The 20,380-nt window shown below is 41.8% G+C and overlaps 1 protein-coding gene across 1 annotated transcript in view; it reads right to left on the bottom strand.

Moving 5' to 3' along the window:
* LOC142304089 (prolactin-releasing peptide receptor-like) overlaps positions 1-20,380 on the bottom strand; it is a 409,557-nt gene that overhangs the window by 190,184 nt on the left and 198,993 nt on the right. The window contains exon 2 of the mRNA XM_075346111.1: positions 4,914-5,755. Within this exon, the coding sequence (XP_075202226.1) occupies positions 4,914-5,329 (416 nt within the window). The 5' untranslated portion in view covers positions 5,330-5,755. The remainder of the gene's footprint in view (positions 1-4,913; positions 5,756-20,380) is intronic.

Genomic DNA, 20,380 nt, shown 5'->3' with positions numbered 1-20,380 from the left:
ATGTGGGGTGCGTGTGTGTTGTTATCTGTGTCCCCTGGCTTGCCCAGGGCGACACATTTCCATTAAAGGGGTTGTCCGCTACTACGATTACTTCTTCTGATTCCCCAGGTAAAATAATGGCACTAGAATGGGAGGCTTTTTTTTTATTTTACCTGGGGGAAACATATGGAATCAGAAGGGGCTTAAACAAAAATAAACAACTCCTAACATTTAGAATTTATTAGATTTTAAAAATGAGAGATATTCTCATGGCAAACAACAGAACACAATATGTGGTAATATACAAATAACAGCAAGGGAGGCTGGCGCTAGTAGGCTCTATTCTTATCACTAACTTGCCGCGGAGGTTGGTACCCTAATTCTGCGCATATTGCACCCCCACTCACCGGCGACTGACCCTTGAGACCCTAGAAAGCCCTATACAGGTTAAAGTAGGTACAGTAAAAAGTGCCACACTATAGAAAACCACAACAATACACCAACTTTTGGGGGGTAAATACCATAAAAAATTTAGATAACCACTCTACCAACAAAAATCAATCTGGTGAGTGTAACAATGGCCAAAGGCCCACGAACATAAACCACTCTATATGGAGTGGTCAAAGACCACCTGATGCGTTTTCCCTCAAAGTAAGAGGTTCCTCAAGAGTGGAATGAAAAAACTCAATACTCATTTTGGTATAGCCCACAGCAATCTCTAAAGTGCTAAATTACATAAGGTGCTAGTGCCTAAAGTACAATAAAATGCAAAGTTTACACCTGAAATCTATATTAATATGTAAACATGTAAAAAGAGTGACAGTCAGAGTCTAATGGCTATAGCCCATATAGATTGTACACAGTTTACAGAAAAAGGATGATACTGTGACCAGATAATACTAGGAATATACCACTCTTAAATATAGCAGAAAGTAAATCAATGTTATTTTTAATAAGATCCTATTAGCAATAGGCCATAAGAGTCACATAAGCCAAAATGTACATCTGTGCAAAAATTATAATGATATACAGTAGGTCAGTATAAAGGTTCATAGGAAACAACAAACTAGTTGCTTGTGTTTCTGGTGCATAGGGGACCTGACAGGTTCCCTTAAATTAAATTGTATGCAAACTAGTTAGTATAGATGAGCAAACCTGCTCGATTAGCATTCGCCAATTTCAGATTCAGTATGACCCTTTGCAGATTCAGTTCAGGCTCGGTTATCCGAGCACTTTGTTCAGAAGGTGGCAATGTTCGGTAGTTGTTTGTTTGCTCAAAAACCAACTGCTGGCCCCATCACAGTCATGTCAAGTATTGGCATGGTTGTGATTGTCCAGGGAAATCATTGTAAAACAAAAAGGAGGAAAATGGTTAAAGCAGGATATACTTATCGACTCTCCCCATGGCTGTAACTGCTCCCATGGCTGTACTTCTGGAACCGCTCAGTATCCTTCATAAATATTCACTGCTTTCCCCACCCACCGACATCTCTGATTGGCTGCAGTCTGTCCTCTGTCTGTGGGTCTATTATATCGGGGTGTAAAATTAATAAATAAATTAAATGGCATAGGGTCCCCCCGTCTATTGATACCAGCACAGATAAAGCCCACGGCTACAAGCTGCAGTCCACAGCTGTGCGTTTATCTTGGCTGTGTATCAAAATAAGAGGGATTGCATGCAGCGAGGTCCCTGACAATTTTGATACCTAGCCATGATAAGGCATGACAGCTGGGGGCTGGTATTCTCAGGCTGGAGAGTCCCATGTTTATTAAGCCTCCCCAGCCTAAAAATAGCAGCCTGCAGCCACCCAGGATTGCTGCATCCATTAGATGCGACAGTCTCAGAACTTTACCCGGCTCATCCCAATTGCCCTGCTGCGGTGGCAATTAACACTAACTGGATTTAAATCATAAATCATTTTCTGATGACAAATTCCCTTTACCAAAGCCACATGTATTTCTCTTGCCCAGGAGATCCTTCAATTCTTCATCCAAATCAGCAAGAAAACGTACACTAAGTTCTAAAATATAGTAGTGGTTCCATATAGTATATATAGCAAACTCTGAATCAGATATGTCCTGATTCACAAAGTTTGGCATGTTGTAAGTCCTTCTTGATGAAGGACACAGTGAAGATAGATGCACCAAATTCATATGGAGGCTGAAGCCTCTTCATGAATTTTGGTTCATTTGTTTTCATTATCGGAGATGATACAACATTTCAGCTGTAATCTATTAGCCAGGCTAGGCTATGCCCCTCCAGAATGAGTTCTGTAAACTTTTCAAAACGTTGCCAGAATAGTCCAAAATTGGTATAGAAATGACAAAACTCTAAAAAAAATACTTTGACACAGTGGTGTAACTAGAGTTTGATGGGCCTCGATACAAAATTTGTACCTGCCCCCCCCCCATCCCCATATGTTGGCCAGATGTATGTTTATGTATGTATACATTTAGCATTCTAAATTCTATAAAGACATATGAGTTACCCTCCCCCACATTATGTAGTAATGTCCCCATCCTGTTCTAATGTACCCCATCCTGGGCTCCTTCCTGGTAAATTTGTCCTTCATCCTGGCATATATGTTCCCCATCCTGGTGTATATGCCCACTATCCTCGTATGTCCCCAGTCCTAGTAAATATGTTTCCCATCCTGGTATATATGTTCCCCAACCTGGTATATACTGTCCCTTAGCCTGGTATATACTGTCCCCTCCTGGAATATGTAGTCCCCCTCCTGGTATATATGTTACTCTCCTCAGACCTTTCTGGTATATACTGTCCCACTTCTGATGCCTTCCTGGTATATACTATCCCCCTCCTGGTTTATCCTGGTATATACTGTCCCCCTTTTGATATATACTGTACTCAGCCTCCCCAGCGCCCACATGCATCGTCCTCCTCTATAGCCGGCCTGCACTGCCAGCAGCTTTCATCAGTGTCTGTGCTATGGCAACACAAGACATCATTGTCATGCGCTGCCTTAGTCACGGGGATACTGCTCAAAGCTGCTGTCTTCTATTTGGCTGCAACACGTATCACAGTGCAGGGACCCAACGGGTCTCTGCACAGAGATGCATTTCAGCTGGATGTGCAGTCTCAGCCAAATGTCCTACTGAAGCAGGGGCTGGGGCTGGCGGGCCGCCTGCACCCCAAGACCCAGTTGCAATCACTGCAACTGCAACTGCAACTGTTCCGCCCCTGTCCACCGCACAGCTCAACTATAACAATGGGCTTCTCATGCTGACATAGTTAAAATGCACATCCAGCTGAAGCACACACTGGGGTCAGCGGAATCCCAAATCCCCAATTGTGACCTCTGTGACCCTGATCATTACGCCCCTGAGTGCGCAGTAATTTAGTTATATTTAACACAATAAGCAGGAACTGTCTTGCCCTCTACAATCATAACCTGCTCCTAATGCTCTCCCCACTTCTCATATTGGGTGAGGGCTGGTGACCCCCCCCACCACCGTATATATCAGCCTGTAATTCCTCATCCCCCCCCCAACATCCCCAGCTTCCAAGCAGATTGGTGACACAGACACATCAATCTATCTTTTAATAGTTTAGATATAAGACATATGGCAGAAAAGGCCAACAGCAGCACAACCTGCCTATGCCTGCTGCACTTTCCTGCAATATGTCTTATCTTACTGTTGTCCTTGTCAACAAAACATCCTTTCAGCCACTGGACATTATTAAATAAACTTACTAAAGAATTTGCAAGCCAGAGTGAACATATAGCAGTGCTGGGACGAGGCATAGACCAGACTGCCAGTGCTTCACCTCCAGCCAGCACACTGTTACACACGCAGAGGATGGAGGGGGCGGAGCCTAGAGCTGCCCGGCAGCTCCCACTGACAGTGCAGGAACAGCACAGCTGTGGGCGTGCTAACATGCTAATGAACGTGCAGCGTTAGAGGCATGGTCGAGCTCATTGCTCTCTGCTGACACCGTGCCCAATGCTAGATTTCGGCTCAGTGCGCCTCATCAGAACAGTCCCGGACTTCCAGTCATGCGTACTATGAAGCCAGGTGTACGCATCCGGGCTTCAAACTTGTGTAGCGCGCATGACCGGAAGTCCGGGGACATTATGATCATGCGCATTGAGCAGAAAATCATCAGTGGTGGTAGAGGTGCAGCGAGCATGCCGCTGACGTTACGTATTCATTAGCATGTTAGCTCGCCCAAAAGGACACTCTAACATGCTGAGGGGTTCGACTAGCCAAGGGAACTAACGCCCCTGCAACTAGTCACTGAACTCATTAGGATATTATAAAGAATCTTAAGAAATATGTTTTCTAAAGATCTCTTTATCTATGCTACTAGAGGCGGGGACAGTTAGGCAGGGATTAGAAATATGCACCCAGAACTGCTCATGGTTCTGGGTGCATATTCCACCTGAGAGATTCACTTTAAGTGAAGGGAGCCAGCTGTGTTCTTGTTTCATGGACAACACATCCGAGCACTCGCGATACTTGGCAGATTACCCGATCTCCCCAATGCTCGATCGAGTACCAAACAGTGGTGAGCACGATTGCTCATCACTAATAAGCAATCCAAAAGAAGAAAACAATTTGTGTCATCATTGATCTGCATACGACACAGGTTATGCAGAACCATAGTTGGTGTGTGCTTAAGGCTTAAGTTGTGCAAAATATATGACTATTTAGTAAAATGCCTTACATAGATGTCTCCTATTGCATATTTCTATTATGCTTTTTTAGTTGCTCGTTTTGGTAAAACACATTTGAACTAGGGAGTGAGGAAAATAACGGCATAAATTGAAAGCATATAGGTCATTTATGTTGCTGAAGAAAACATCATTGTGAGCTTTCTGACATGGTAAATTGCATGACATTACATTTTTTTGACAATTCAAAGTGATTTTTAAAACAGACTAGGAATAGACATGAGGGTTTGTTGTTACCTGTCCACAGCGATGGCTGTCAAGGTGAAGACGGAGACGTACACTGTGACTGGCTGTATCAGGAACACAAAGTAACACATAAACTTGCCAAATACCCAGCCCTGGGAGTTGAAAGCATAAGCCAGAGTGAAGGGCACACACGTAGCACACATAAGCATGTCCGAAAAAGCAAGATTTCCAATAAAGAAATTGGTGACATTGTGCATTTTCTTGGTTCTCCAGATAACATACAAAAGCAGGTAGTTCCCAAATATTCCAATCAGTACTACTAAAGTGTAGCATGGTATGATAAGTGGCTTGTAGGACTGTATGAGCTGGACACCGGTGAATTCGGAGCTGGAGTTGGAGCTGTTGAGTTTGCCCCAATAAATTGTAAGATTGGCAGGTCCATAGCTCCTGCTGCTGGTGCTTTCCATATTCTCAGAGAGTTTCTATAGCAAATCCATAGTATTGTTACAGAGCATATTCAGATAGATCAATTACTTAGGGCAATTCCACATTTGATGAATGTTTTTTAGTAAGACCTCACTGGTTTCTTCCGATTCCACAATACTTTTATAAGTTACAGATAATTATGCCCTAAATCCTTTGCGCTAGCCAACACTCTATGGTGAGACACCAATAGCATTAATATGGAGGTTTTCTTCCAAACATTTTACATTTAAAAAGAGAAGGTTCCAGAAGTTTTAAAATATGGAAAGATTTATGAAGAATGTTAGTCGAAAGAGAGAGTAAAAGATCACTTCAATTGCTACTTGATAGGCTTCCTTCATAGAAAATTAATTGTATTCCTCCAGAAAACAGAATTCAATCCTTACGTTTTCTTGACATCATTTCCATATCTAGAAAGGACATAAAGAGAATTAAATAATTAATTAATTAGCAAAAGTAGCAAGATTTGTGTTAAAACATTTTGCAACAGTCAGAAGTATATTCCTGTCAAAATAACTAATGAAACAGTATTAAGAAAGAAAACAATGGCATTTTCCAGTAAAATTTAGATGCTGTATGAAGCCATTATTCTCTTTCCATCTACTATGTTGGGTTGGTACCTTCGTTGAAAGCCTACAATTGAAAGGGCAGATAGGTTCCAGCCATAATCATAATTAAAAAGCCCTTGGCTGGTGGGCGGAGTGCTCAGTCAGAAGGGAGTATACTACAAATAACAAAAAACTGATCTGCACATGTAAGAAACAGACAAATGTGAACAGGTGCATACTAAAGGAACTACCTGCCCATTAAATTGTAAGTTTTTAGCCCAAGGTAGATATTCAAGCATAGGGTCCCAACAATGCAGTACGCCTTGTTGCGGGCTGTTGGACTTATCATGAAGTGGCCAAATTGTGTACCAAGTACCTTATTTATTACATAATTTCTATGGCAGTAATGCAGTTCCAAATTTCTTATATTTAATGTTAACCTAGTAGTATTATTATTTATTACTATAACGCCATTTATTACATGACACTTTACAAGTGAAAAGAAGTATACATAATAATTAGCATTTCAGTGTGCAGCTGTATTCTCTTATTGAATCTGTAATAGCTCATACATGTAAAACTTTTTATAATTTGGGAAATTAGTGACCATTGGAGGCAGACAATTTTTGTCAGTAATCACACTGACATACTGTACACTACTGGCTATATCTTGCTTGGATTATGGCTTGTGCATCCCAATTCCATGTATTTGTAGAGAACTAACACTTTATAGAGTTGCGTTACTTAAAATGATCTTCCAGCTGAAAAATGAAAGCTTAACAGTACCCTTCAATAAATGGGTTCAGTAGTCTGTCACTTCCAAGCATAGCAATTATAGCATTAGATTTTCTTGTTTTCTTATACTCTTTTTCAGCTATATGCCATATCAGGAAGAAACTGTGGAGGAAAAAAGCGCAAAATAGGGTCTTATCTGGTAGACAAGAGGATAAATGTGAGGAGGCAGGTACTCACCTGTTTCAGTTGTGACAGGCACAACTCCTCTGCAAGCGTTTAAGCAGAAAGTGCATATGGTGGTCAGCCGCAGCCCCGATAAGAAAGTAGATCATAAGATGGATGAGGAAAACGGGTTTGATGCTGCGCTAAAAACCACAATTCCAGGAGGTGTAATGAAATCCTTTTCTTTATTTGCACGGGTCAACGCGTTTCGAAGGCATAGCCGCCCTCTTCATCAGGACAAAACAAAGCAAAAAAGAACAGCATTGCTGTTCTTTTTTGCTTTGTTTTGTCCTGATGAAGAGGGCGGCTATGCCTTCGAAACGCGTTGACCCGTGCAAATAAAGAAAAGGATTTCATTACACCTCCTGGAATTGTGGTTTTTAGCGCAGCATCAAACCCGTTTTCCTCATCCATATTATGATCAGCTATATGCCAGAAATACTTAAAAAGCAAAATAACAGGAACTTATAATTTTTCACTTAACTAATAAAGTAGTAAAATAACGAAAACAAACATCTAAGACAGGTTGTATATTTTGGCTCACTAAGGCGCACTCATTCTAATACATAATAAACCTGAGCCATGGTCACATGGTGGTATCTAGAGTTTATGTTAGAGGGGAATAATGTTTTTATTATTTTTCTATGATTATTATGTATTTATTCTTAACTTATTGTTATACAGCGAGTTCCTAAAAAAGTAGAAAAGGATCCTGCTACACAGCAAATCAGCTTTTGTTCTACTACAAAGTCAAATCATTGACAGTCATAGACCTCTTTCACAATTCAGTGATTCTGGTACGTATGTTGCAGATTTTATATGTACCAGAATCACGGACATACATAGACCCATTAAAATCAATGGGTCTATGCACACATCAGTGATTTCTCAGGGACCGTGTGTCCATGCGGCACACGTGTGTGTCCATTTTGATCTGGCACTAATGATGTCCCACGGACCACACAGTGATATGATCCGTGTGACACGTACTGGAGAAAACATGCATCTGTGAAATAAATAGCTTTTATATACTCACCTGTCTCTAACGATACTGTCTACTGCTTCCAGACTGGCTAATTATGCTCATGAATATTCACTAAACCACGACCTGGAAGTAACAGCAGCAAGGAGACAGCAGCAGCCGGAGACATCAGCATGGGAGACATCAGCACCACGCACAGCAGCGATGTGGACAGATGAGTATAAAGTTCCTGATCTCCGTGTGCTATCATGAATAGCACATGGAGAACACGTGTGCCAAAATCACTGCACACGGAGGGACATACGCACCTTTAACATGTCAATGAAAAACGTGTGTGTTTTTCCACTGACGTCTGAAATACAGGAACTATAATAAAGTCTAATGGAATTGAGCATGTAATCAAAACAAAATCAATCAAAATAGCATAAAAATGTGTGAGGAAGATTTCACAACAATTGAGTAAAGCTCTTGTGAGATCGTGAGCACAACATGTCCCCATTGACATCATCAATAGTAAATGTTGCAGTTTGACATCACAATCTTTATACCGCGTGACACAAGTTTGTGTGACTATCACAGGAATTTACAATAGTGTCTTGTTTTTAAAGTCATTTGATTGAAACCGTATAACAAAAATTATATTAAATGAAGCAAAACAAAAACAAACCAAACTCTGTGTCATTTAACAATTTCACTGCATTGTACAGTTCAGGAGGATAGTTATGCTTTGTGCAAACTTCAAAGAACATAATCAATGCAATACTGTAACAGAGTTATGCTTAATAAGATGCAATGTGCAGGGTCAATGGAAACCAATTCAAGTGATTGCTCGTACTTATACGATAAATAACATATAAACAAAGTAATCAGGTCGGAGTGAAGCGATTGCACAGCACTAACAGAATAATGAGTCAAGATTAAAAATAACAGAAAAGCGGAGAGCAGAAGCTGAGAATTCAGTTACCACTTATTCAACATCTTGTAGAACATTTATTGACGCTGTTTTTTTACATACTATATTCTCATATGAGATTATATGATTAACCTGTCACAAAGACTTTGGTGATAGCAGCAAAACAGATCACCTAAGCTGACCCTCAGACCAGGAGGCTCTATGCTATCCCTAGTCTCAGTTATACCCCTAAAGGTGGGGATGCCTGAGTCTCCTTCCTGGCCCTGTTCCTGAGCAGTCCTGATCTGATATCCCTCCCCCAGGGTGGACTGAGATAAGACTAAGATTAAACCCACAAAAATAGACAGGAGAGATCAAAACTCTGTCACACAGCATGTGCACACATAAGTATAAGACCATAAAAGTTTACAAAGAAAACAAGAACAGGGAGGAAACAACAAGACAATGAGTAAACTCCACAACCACTCCAGGTGAAAATAAACACTTTCCAAAAACTTTGGGACACAAAAAAACCACACAGACCAACATAGTATAACCTATAGCTGGCATGGGTAAAAGATTTCATCCAGCTTAAATATGGGAGGAGCAGATGTGATTGGCTTCCTCACAACATGTGATCAAAGGAGCCTAGCAAGCAGGCTAGCAAAGGTTAACGGTTGCTAGCCTGACAATGACTGAGCACACAGCAGGTCAATGCCCTATTCTGCCTGTGTTAAACAGAGACACCAGACGAGACATCAGGCGGAGTATCAGAATCTGCAATTTGAACAAAGCCTGACACTGCCATGACAGTCGGTGAAGTTTGTGCAAAACCTGGTGTGACATAACCATTTTTAAATTTGAGAGGTTTTCAGAACTAGGCACCAATCATTGCATAATGATGGTTTTTCCAGTGAGAAATAATAATTGTATTTTCAATACATCTTGATAATCTGAGCAGAGATCTGAGTCAAGTAGCCCTAACAAACACAAAGTTGGAAATAAGATTAGTGGGATTCCTAATGCAGTAGGTAGTATATAATTTAAAAGGAACCTGTCACATGGAAAAATGCTATTCACCTACAGATATGGGTTTAATCTAAAGAATAGATTAATAGTGTTCTGTACCTCCTGGTGCCTGCACATTAAACCCCACTGCCAGGAGGAAATTAACTTTAATCCTCTGCCAGCATTCTGGTTTAATTCACAAAGGGGGCGCCATCACTGGTTCAGTCACCGCTCTGTGTATGGAGAGCGGTGGCTGTAATCGCGCCCCCTACACTGACTGACAGCTTCCTCTAATGCAGAGCAGCAGTCAGTGAGTCTCGGGGGGCGTGGTTACAGGTGTTACTCTCCATACACAGAGCGGTGACTGAAGCTGCAGCAGATCTGCCCCTGTGACTGGAACCGAAATGCTGATTAAAGTTAATTTCCTCCCAACAGCAGGGTTCAATGTGCAAGCGCCAGCAGCTAAAGAATGCTATTAATCTGCAAATTAACCCCAAATCTGCAGATTAATAGCATTTTTCCACATGACAGGTTCCCTTTAATTTTTCTCGGAAAGGTACCCTACATGGGCAGAACCAGATCATATGAATGAAGTCTGCCTTAAGGCTGCTTTACACATGTCGATATGCATCCATCGCTTGTGCGGCACGGGCAATTTGTTGCCCGTGTCGCACAAAGTCGTAAACCCCGTCACACGTACTTACCTTCCAAACAACCTCGCTGTGAGCGGCGAACATCCTCTTCCTGAAGGGGGACGGACGTTCGGCGTCACAGCGACGTCACACAGCGGCCGGCCAATAGAAGCGGAGGGGCGGAGATGAGCGGGCCGTAAACATCCCGCCCACCTCCTTCCTTGCGCATTGCCGGCAGCTGCAGGTAAGCTGCAGTTCATCGTTCCCGGGGTGTCACACGGTGCGATGTGTGCTGCCTCAGGAACGATGAACAACCGGAGCACAGAAGGACGTTCGATTTTTAGAAAATGAGCGACGTGTCAACGAGCAACGATAAGGTGAGTATTTTTGCTCGTTCACAGTTGCTCGTAGCTGTCACACACTACAATATGTCTAACGATGCCGGATGTGCGACACTAACGACGTGACCCCGACGGCATATCGTTAGATATATCGTAGCGTGTAAAGCGGCCTTCAGATCCAAAAGAACCATGATATTGTTGCCACAAGGCTGTCAGGTCTGGATAAACCCAGCACTTTTGCTTTAGAACCAATCTGACATTTGCAAAGACCTCCCTTACACCATTACCTATGCATCTGTCATTTAATTGCCACTAGTGATGAGTGAGCACTACCATGCTCGGGTGCTCATAACAAGCAGTCGGATGCTCAGATGAGCACAACTCATGTACCGAGTATAATGGAAGTTAGTGTGGCATTTTTACAAAAAACATGTTTGGCTAGATTCAATTTTTTGGTCATCTCTTAGTGGCAAAAAAAAAAGGAATTGTGGAGTTCTTAAGTTTTTTTCTATAACTCTGGTTCCTGATTGGATTAATTTATTTTATATTTTGATAGATTTCTGAACACGGCGATACCAAATTTCTGTACTATATTAATTCATGTATTGTTTTATTTTAAACAGGGCAAAAGGTGGGGGATTTAAACTTATTTTTTTATTTTTTAAAACTTTTTTTAAACTTTTTATTGTTTTTACTAGGCCTTTTAGGGGACTTGAAACTATGATACTCTGATCACTTCTGTTCTATAGCGCTATAGAAATAAAGATTATTATTAGGGATGATCGAATACCTCAAATATTTGGCTTTGCGAATATCCGACGAATAGGTCGCCACTATGCGAATATTCAATGCGCAATGTAAGTCTATGGGAAGCCCAAATAGTTCTGAATAGTTGATATTCGGGTTTCCCATAGACTTACATTGCGCATCGAATATTCACGAATAGTCGAATAGCGGCAACCTATTCAGAAAATATTTGTGAAGCCGAATATTTGAGGTATTCGATCATCCCTAATTATTATTATTATTCATTGCAGTGCATGAGCACCGCATTGCACAGCACAAATGCAAATCTCCTGTGCACTCAGCCAGCTTTCACAGGAACTACATCATGACAGGTAAAGGGGTCATTAGCTGACCCCCAGGTGTGATGACAACCCATCAGCGCCCTGCAATCATGTCATAGGGCTGCTGATGGGACCGGGGAATGGCGCGCTGTACTCTGGACCGGTACATCCAAGGTTGTAAAGGGGTTAACAATAGGTCATTTTCCGACGATACATTCTTTATAATAGGATCGTGCTGTCTATCATACATGGACACCATTTGCAAGAAAATGTTTAGGAATTTCGTGACCTTTTCCAAGGGTTAAAACACATGAGAAAAATCACTTGTCTTTGATTTTCTGAGCTATAATTGACATTTCCATCTCGGTGTTTACATGCCGTATTGATTTCATGTAAGATTTCATTAGATATATATACACCACAAATGAACGTTTGGTGGATCAATTCTGCGTGATTGGATATTATCTGCTACAAAAAACTTTTGTATTTCTCATCTTGGTGTCACTTCCAGTTCTTGAAGAAAATACTCATTAATTCCGGGAAGTATAGATTTTTAAACCCCACAAATTCACTAATAATTAATTGTCACATCACTGTGATTGGTAAACTAAGCACAGTCTATTCTCCCACAAGGAGAAGTATTGCAGTCTGATTTCCCTCTAGGCTTGTGTAGAAGAGTAATGAGCTACAAAAAGGAAGATCTAAGGAACGTTAATGACATTTCAGAAAAAATGCTTTCATGTTATGTATCCGTGTAAGATCAGAGCGGCTCCGGCATCGCACTTAATTGGATGAATCGGTAGATTAAAAAGTTAAAATGAGATCAGTCTTAAGTAAATGCGCATATGGAAGTGGGTTAACAAATTTTATACTTCATACCCATATATATTTTTTTTCCTAATAAAATCAATACAATATGTTAATCAGCCACACATAGCCTTAAGATACATTAGTTGTCTCTCATTCAGTCAACAGCTTTTCCTCCAAACCCATCCATGCCATACACATGCATCTACTCTATATGGAAAGAAGCGAAAAAGACTCTGCCATGCACCTCTGGCGTCAGTATAACTCCACCAAAGCAAAGAAAAAAATGAACATTTTTAATTTATGCTTACTAACTTTTATGAATTATGGTTGGGCAGACAATGGAGAGAGAAGGGTGAAAAGTCGGCCTGCCGTTTTAGTAGATGAACATAGGATCCTGGGAAAGTGATTTGTTGAATGAGTTTCAGAGTGGATACTCCTTCAGGACAATCACATTTACATATGCGTCACAGTGACTGGACCATCGGACGAGCGGTATATCGGAAGTAAAAAGGGTCCCCACGCTTTTGAGTCCCTACACTGTATTAACCCCTTAAGGACGAAGCCAGTTTTGTCCTTAATGCCCAGGCCATTTTTTGCAATTCTGACCAGTGTCACTTTATGAGTTCATAACTCTGGAACGGATCCCGGTGATTCTGACATTATTTTTTCGTGACATATTGTACTTCATGATAGTTATAAATTTAGAACAATATTTTTTGCTTTTATTTGTGAAAAAATCGGAAATTTGATGAAAATTTTGAAAATTTTGCAATTTTCAAACTTTTAATTTTTATGCCCTTAACCCAGAGAGTTATGTCACACAAAACAGTTAATAAATAACATTTCCCACATGTCTACTTTACATTAGCGCAATTTCTGAAAAAAATGTTTTGGGGTTAGGAAGTTAGAAGGGGTCAAAGTTCATCAGCAATTTCCCATTTTTTCAACAAAATTCACAAAACCATTTTTTTAGGGACCACATCACATTTGAAGTGACTTTGAGAGGCCTAAGTGACAGAAAATACCTAAAAGTGACACCATTCTGAAAACAGCACCCCTCAAAGTACTCAAAACCATATCCAAGAAGTTTATTAACCCTTCAGGTGCTTCACAGGAACTAAAGCAAAGTGGAATGAAAAAAGCAAAAAATAAAATTTTACCTAAAATGTTGCTCTACCCCAAATTTATTCACTTTTAGAAGAAATAACACAACAAAATGAACCCCAAAACTTGTTACCCACTTTCTTATGAACGCGCCAATACCCCACATGTGGTCAGAAACCTTTGTTTGGACAAATGGGAGGGCTCGGAACAGAAGGAGCAATATTTGAATTTTGGAAAGCAAATTTGGCTGAAATAGATTGCGGGCACCATGTTGCATTTACAGGTCCGCTAAGGTACCTAAACAGCAGAAACCCCTCACAAGTGACACCATTTTGGAAACTAGACCCCTTAAGGCTTCTATCTAGGGGTATAGTGAGCATTTTGGATCCACAAGTACTTCACAGATTTTGATAACGTTACGTTGTCACATTGAAGATTTTCATTTTTTTCTCAAAAATGTTGCTTTAGCATCAATTTTTTCACTTTTTCAAGAGGTAATTCCAAAAATTTGACCCCAATGTTTGTTACCCACTTTTTTATGAGCGCGGTGATACCTCACTTGTGGTCTGAAACCTTTGTTTGGAGAAATGGGAGGGCTTGGAACGGAAGGAGCAATATTTGAATTTTAGAAAGGAAATTTGGCTGAAAAATATTGCGGGCACCATGTCGCATTTGGAGGACCCCTAAGGTACGTAAACAGCAAACAAACACCACAAGTGACCCCATATTGGAAACTAGGCCCCTCAAGGAATTTATCTTGATGTTTGGTGAGTACCCTGAACCTCCAGGTGCTTTACAGAAGTTTATAACGTTGAGCCATGAAAATAAAAAAATAAAATTTTACCACAAAATTGTTACTTCAACCAGGTAGCTTTTTTTTTCACAAGGGTAACAGGAAAAAAATCACCATGAAATTTATTGTGCAATTTCTCCTGAGTTTGTTGATATCTTGTATGTGGTGGAAATCAACTGTTTGGGCACACTACAGGGCTCAGAAGAGAAGGAGTGCAATTTGACTGCAAAATTGGCTGGAATCAATAGCGGACGCCATGTTGCATTAGGAGAGCCCCTGAGGTGCCTAAGCAGTGGAGGTCCCCCACAAGTGACCCCATTCTGGAAATAAGACCCCTCAAGGCTTTAATCTAGGTGTATATTGAGCATTTTGAATCCACGAATACTTCACAGAATTTGATAAGCTTAGGTTGCCATATTGAAATTTTCATTTTTTTCACAAAAATGTTGATTTAGCGACACATTTTTCACTTTTTCAAGAGGCAACAACAAAACGTGTACCCCACAGGTTGTTATCTAATTTGTGAGCGCAGGGATACCCCACATGTGGCCAAAAACCTTTGTTTGGATAAATGGGAGGGCTTGGAATGGAAGGAGCACCATTTGAATTTTGGAAAAGTTGAAGTAAATTGCGCGCACCATGTCACATTAGCAGGGCCCCTTGGGCACCTATACATCAGAAACCCCCCACAAGTGACCTCATTTTGGAAACTGGACCCCTCAAGTATTTTATTCAGGAGTATAGTAAACATTTTGAATCCACAGGTACTTCACAAAAATGTTGCTGTAGCAACAAATTTCTCACTGTTAAGGGGGCTTTACACGCTGCGACATCGCTAATGCGGAGTCGTTAGGGTCACGGAATTGGTGACGCACATCCGGCCGCATTAGCGATGTTGCTGCGTGTGACACCGATTAGCGATTTTGCATCGTTGCAAAAACGTGCAAAATCGCTCATCGGTGACATGGGGGGTCCATTCTCGATTATCGTTACTGCAGCAGTAACGATGTAGTTCATCGCTCCTGCGGCAGCACACATCGCTATGTGTGACGCCGCAGGAACGAGGAACCTCTCCTTACCTGCCTCCCGGCCGCTATGAGGAAGGAAGGAGGTCGGCGGGATGTTCCGGCCACTCATCTCCGTCCCTCCGCTTCTATTGGGCGGCCGCTCAGTGACGTCACTGTGACACCACACGGACCGCCCCCTTAGAAAGGAGGCGGTTCGCCGGTCACAGCGACGTCGCCGGGCAGGTAAGTATGTGTGATGCGTCTGCGCGATGTTGTGCGGCACAGGCAGCGATTTGCCCGTGTCGCACAACAGATGGGGGCGGGGACCGATATCGCAGCGTGTAAAGTAGCCTTTAGGCTATGTGGCCATGATCCAGCGACACGGCGTCTAGTACCCAGTGTCAGCCTCCTGCAGAAATGTGAGTGTTGTCCACGGGAGAACGCAGCTGCCCATGCCCACGATTTGGGTTCAGGCTGCTGTGGACTTTAGTTCTATTCTACCTGCAAAGAACACTCATCTCCGCAGCATAAATTGACATGCTGAGGCTCGGGAAGCTGCGCCACAGGTCGATTTATGCTGCGGAGAAAAGAAACACAGTGGGCACGGGATTTCTAAAAATCCTGCCACTGTGCTTCTACTGCACAACGCAGCGTTATGGACGCAGGGAAAACACTCTGCGCCCAAAACGTTGCAAACCCTGATTGTGGGCACACAGCGTAAAATGCTACAATGGATCAACAAAGAGCCAGCACCAATGTGCACTAAGGCATCAAACATTCCAAACTGCATTATAAAAATTTTTTTTTTTGAGATTTTTGGCAAAAAATTGCAATTTCTTGAGCTGCTTCGCCACGTCACGGCAAATCTCATTTGAAGCAGTCCTACACTAAAATATTTTTATAAAATGTGCCATGCGGCCTCACATATAAATAGCAGAACTGCTCTCAGCAGCACTCACCTGGTCTATTGCAGTCCCGTACCCATGACTGAGTCATGGCTGTGGGCGGGACAGGTCCAAGCAAATGCTGCATGAAGTATATATATAGCCTGTGGACAAAGCCTGATGACCCAATGTGAACAGTCACCAAACGCCAAAATCTATACAGATGGAATACATCCCAAATTGGGGTGCATAGCAAGGTGGAGGTCAACCACCGACCAATTCAACAAAGAAACAACAAAGAGCCAGCACCAATGTGCACTAAGGCATCAAACATTCCAAACTGCATTATAAAAATTTTTTTTGAGATTTTTGGCAAAAAATTGCAATTTCTTGAGCTGCTTCGCCACGTCACGGCAAATCTCATTTGAAGCAGTCCTACACTAAAATATTTTTATAAAATGTGCCATGCGGCCTCACATATAAATAGCAGAACTGCTCTCAGCAGCACTCACCTGGTCTATTGCAGTCCCGTACCCATGACTGAGTCATGGCTGTGGGCGGGACAGGTCCAAGCAAATGCTGCATGAAGTATATATATAGCCTGTGGACAAAGCCTGATGACCCAATGTGAACAGTCACCAAACGCCAAAATCTATACAGATGGAATACATCCCAAATTGGGGTGCATAGCAAGGTGGAGGTCAACCACCGACCAATTCAACAAAGAAACAACAAAGAGCCAGCACCAATGTGCACTAAGGCATCAAACATTCCAAACTGCATTATAAAAATTTTTTTTGAGATTTTTGGCAAAAAATTGCAATTTCTTGAGCTGCTTCGCCACGTCACGGCAAATCTCATTTGAAGCAGTCCTACACTAAAATATTTTTATAAAATGTGCCATGCGGCCTCACATATAAATAGCAGAACTGCTCTCAGCAGCACTCACCTGGTCTATTGCAGTCCCGTACCCATGACTGAGTCATGGCTGTGGGCGGGACAGGTCCAAGCAAATGCTGCATGAAGTATATATATAGCCTGTGGACAAAGCCTGATGACCCAATGTGAACAGTCACCAAACGCCAAAATCTATACAGATGGAATACATCCCAAATTGGGGTGCATAGCAAGGTGGAGGTCAACCACCGACCAATTCAACAAAGAAACAACAAAGAGCCAGCACCAATGTGCACTAAGGCATCAAACATTCCAAACTGCATTATAAAAATTTTTTTTGAGATTTTTGGCAAAAAATTGCAATTTCTTGAGCTGCTTCGCCACGTCACGGCAAATCTCATTTGAAGCAGTCCTACACTAAAATATTTTTATAAAATGTGCCATGCGGCCTCACATATAAATAGCAGAACTGCTCTCAGCAGCACTCACCTGGTCTATTGCAGTCCCGTACCCATGACTGAGTCATGGCTGTGGGCGGGACAGGTCCAAGCAAATGCTGCATGAAGTATATATATAGCCTGTGGACAAAGCCTGATGACCCAATGTGAACAGTCACCAAACGCCAAAATCTATACAGATGGAATACATCCCAAATTGGGGTGCATAGCAAGGTGGAGGTCAACCACCGACCAATTCAACAAAGAAACAACAAAGAGCCAGCACCAATGTGCACTAAGGCATCAAACATTCCAAACTGCATTATAAAAATTTTTTTTGAGATTTTTGGCAAAAAATTGCAATTTCTTGAGCTGCTTCGCCACGTCACGGCAAATCTCATTTGAAGCAGTCCTACACTAAAATATTTTTATAAAATGTGCCATGCGGCCTCACATATAAATAGCAGAACTGCTCTCAGCAGCACTCACCTGGTCTATTGCAGTCCCGTACCCATGACTGAGTCATGGCTGTGGGCGGGACAGGTCCAAGCAAATGCTGCATGAAGTATATATATAGCCTGTGGACAAAGCCTGATGACCCAATGTGAACAGTCACCAAACGCCAAAATCTATACAGATGGAATACATCCCAAATTGGGGTGCATAGCAAGGTGGAGGTCAACCACCGACCAATTCAACAAAGAAACAACAAAGAGCCAGCACCAATGTGCACTAAGGCATCAAACATTCCAAACTGCATTATAAAAATTTTTTTTGAGATTTTTGGCAAAAAATTGCAATTTCTTGAGCTGCTTCGCCACGTCACGGCAAATCTCATTTGAAGCAGTCCTACACTAAAATATTTTTATAAAATGTGCCATGCGGCCTCACATATAAATAGCAGAACTGCTCTCAGCAGCACTCACCTGGTCTATTGCAGTCCCGTACCCATGACTGAGTCATGGCTGTGGGCGGGACAGGTCCAAGCAAATGCTGCATGAAGTATATATATAGCCTGTGGACAAAGCCTGATGACCCAATGTGAACAGTCACCAAACGCCAAAATCTATACAGATGGAATACATCCCAAATTGGGGTGCATAGCAAGGTGGAGGTCAACCACCGACCAATTCAACAAAGAAACAACAAAGAGCCAGCACCAATGTGCACTAAGGCATCAAACATTCCAAACTGCATTATAAAATTTTTTTTTGAGATTTTTGGCAAAAAATTGCAATTTCTTGAGCTGCTTCGCCACGTCACGGCAAATCTCATTTGAAGCAGTCCTACACTAAAATATTTTTATAAAATGTGCCATGCGGCCTCACATATAAATAGCAGAACTGCTCTCAGCAGCACTCACCTGGTCTATTGCAGTCCCGTACCCATGACTGAGTCATGGCTGTGGGCGGGACAGGTCCAAGCAAATGCTGCATGAAGTATATATATAGCCTGTGGACAAAGCCTGATGACCCAATGTGAACAGTCACCAAACGCCAAAATCTATACAGATGGAATACATCCCAAATTGGGGTGCATAGCAAGGTGGAGGTCAACCACCGACCAATTCAACAAAGAAACAACAAAGAGCCAGCACCAATGTGCACTAAGGCATCAAACATTCCAAACTGCATTATAAAAATTTTTTTTGAGATTTTTGGCAAAAAATTGCAATTTCTTGAGCTGCTTCGCCACGTCACGGCAAATCTCATTTGAAGCAGTCCTACACTAAAATATTTTTATAAAATGTGCCATGCGGCCTCACATATAAATAGCAGAACTGCTCTCAGCAGCACTCACCTGGTCTATTGCAGTCCCGTACCCATGACTGAGTCATGGCTGTGGGCGGGACAGGTCCAAGCAAATGCTGCATGAAGTATATATATAGCCTGTGGACAAAGCCTGATGACCCAATGTGAACAGTCACCAAACGCCAAAATCTATACAGATGGAATACATCCCAAATTGGGGTGCATAGCAAGGTGGAGGTCAACCACCGACCAATTCAACAAAGAAACAACAAAGAGCCAGCACCAATGTGCACTAAGGCATCAAACATTCCAAACTGCATTATAAAAATTTTTTTTTTGAGATTTTTGGCAAAAAATTGCAATTTCTTGAGCTGCTTCGCCACGTCACGGCAAATCTCATTTGAAGCAGTCCTACACTAAAATATTTTTATAAAATGTGCCATGCGGCCTCACATATAAATAGCAGAACTGCTCTCAGCAGCACTCACCTGGTCTATTGCAGTCCCGTACCCATGACATACAATGGATGAATGGATAGATGTCAAACATATATAACGTCCCACCCCCTGCATATTCTAAGCTGGCGCCCTTTAGTGCCTTTCATGTGACACTAAAGGATGCCTAGCCTTGTATTTAGCCCAAAAAAAAAAAAAAGAATTAAAATAAATGACGTGGGGTCCCCCCTATTTTTGATAGCCAGTTAGGGTAAAGCAGACAGCTGTAGCCTGCAAACCACAGCTGACAGCTTCATCTTGTCTGGTGATCAATTTGGAGGGCTCCCCAAGCTGTTTTTTTTAATTATTTATAAATAAATAATTAAAAAAAAAAAACAAACGTGGGGTCCCCCCAAATTAGATCACCAGCCAAGGTGAAGCTGACAGCTGGGGTCTGGTATTTTCAGGATGGGAAGAGCCATGGTTATTGG

The sequence above is a fragment of the Anomaloglossus baeobatrachus genome, chromosome 4 (genome assembly GCF_048569485.1).
Source record: "Anomaloglossus baeobatrachus isolate aAnoBae1 chromosome 4, aAnoBae1.hap1, whole genome shotgun sequence".
Classification (NCBI taxonomy): domain Eukaryota; kingdom Metazoa; phylum Chordata; class Amphibia; order Anura; family Aromobatidae; genus Anomaloglossus; species Anomaloglossus baeobatrachus.
Note: the sequence above shows the minus strand (reverse complement) of the source record. Positions and strands in the feature narration are given on the sequence as shown.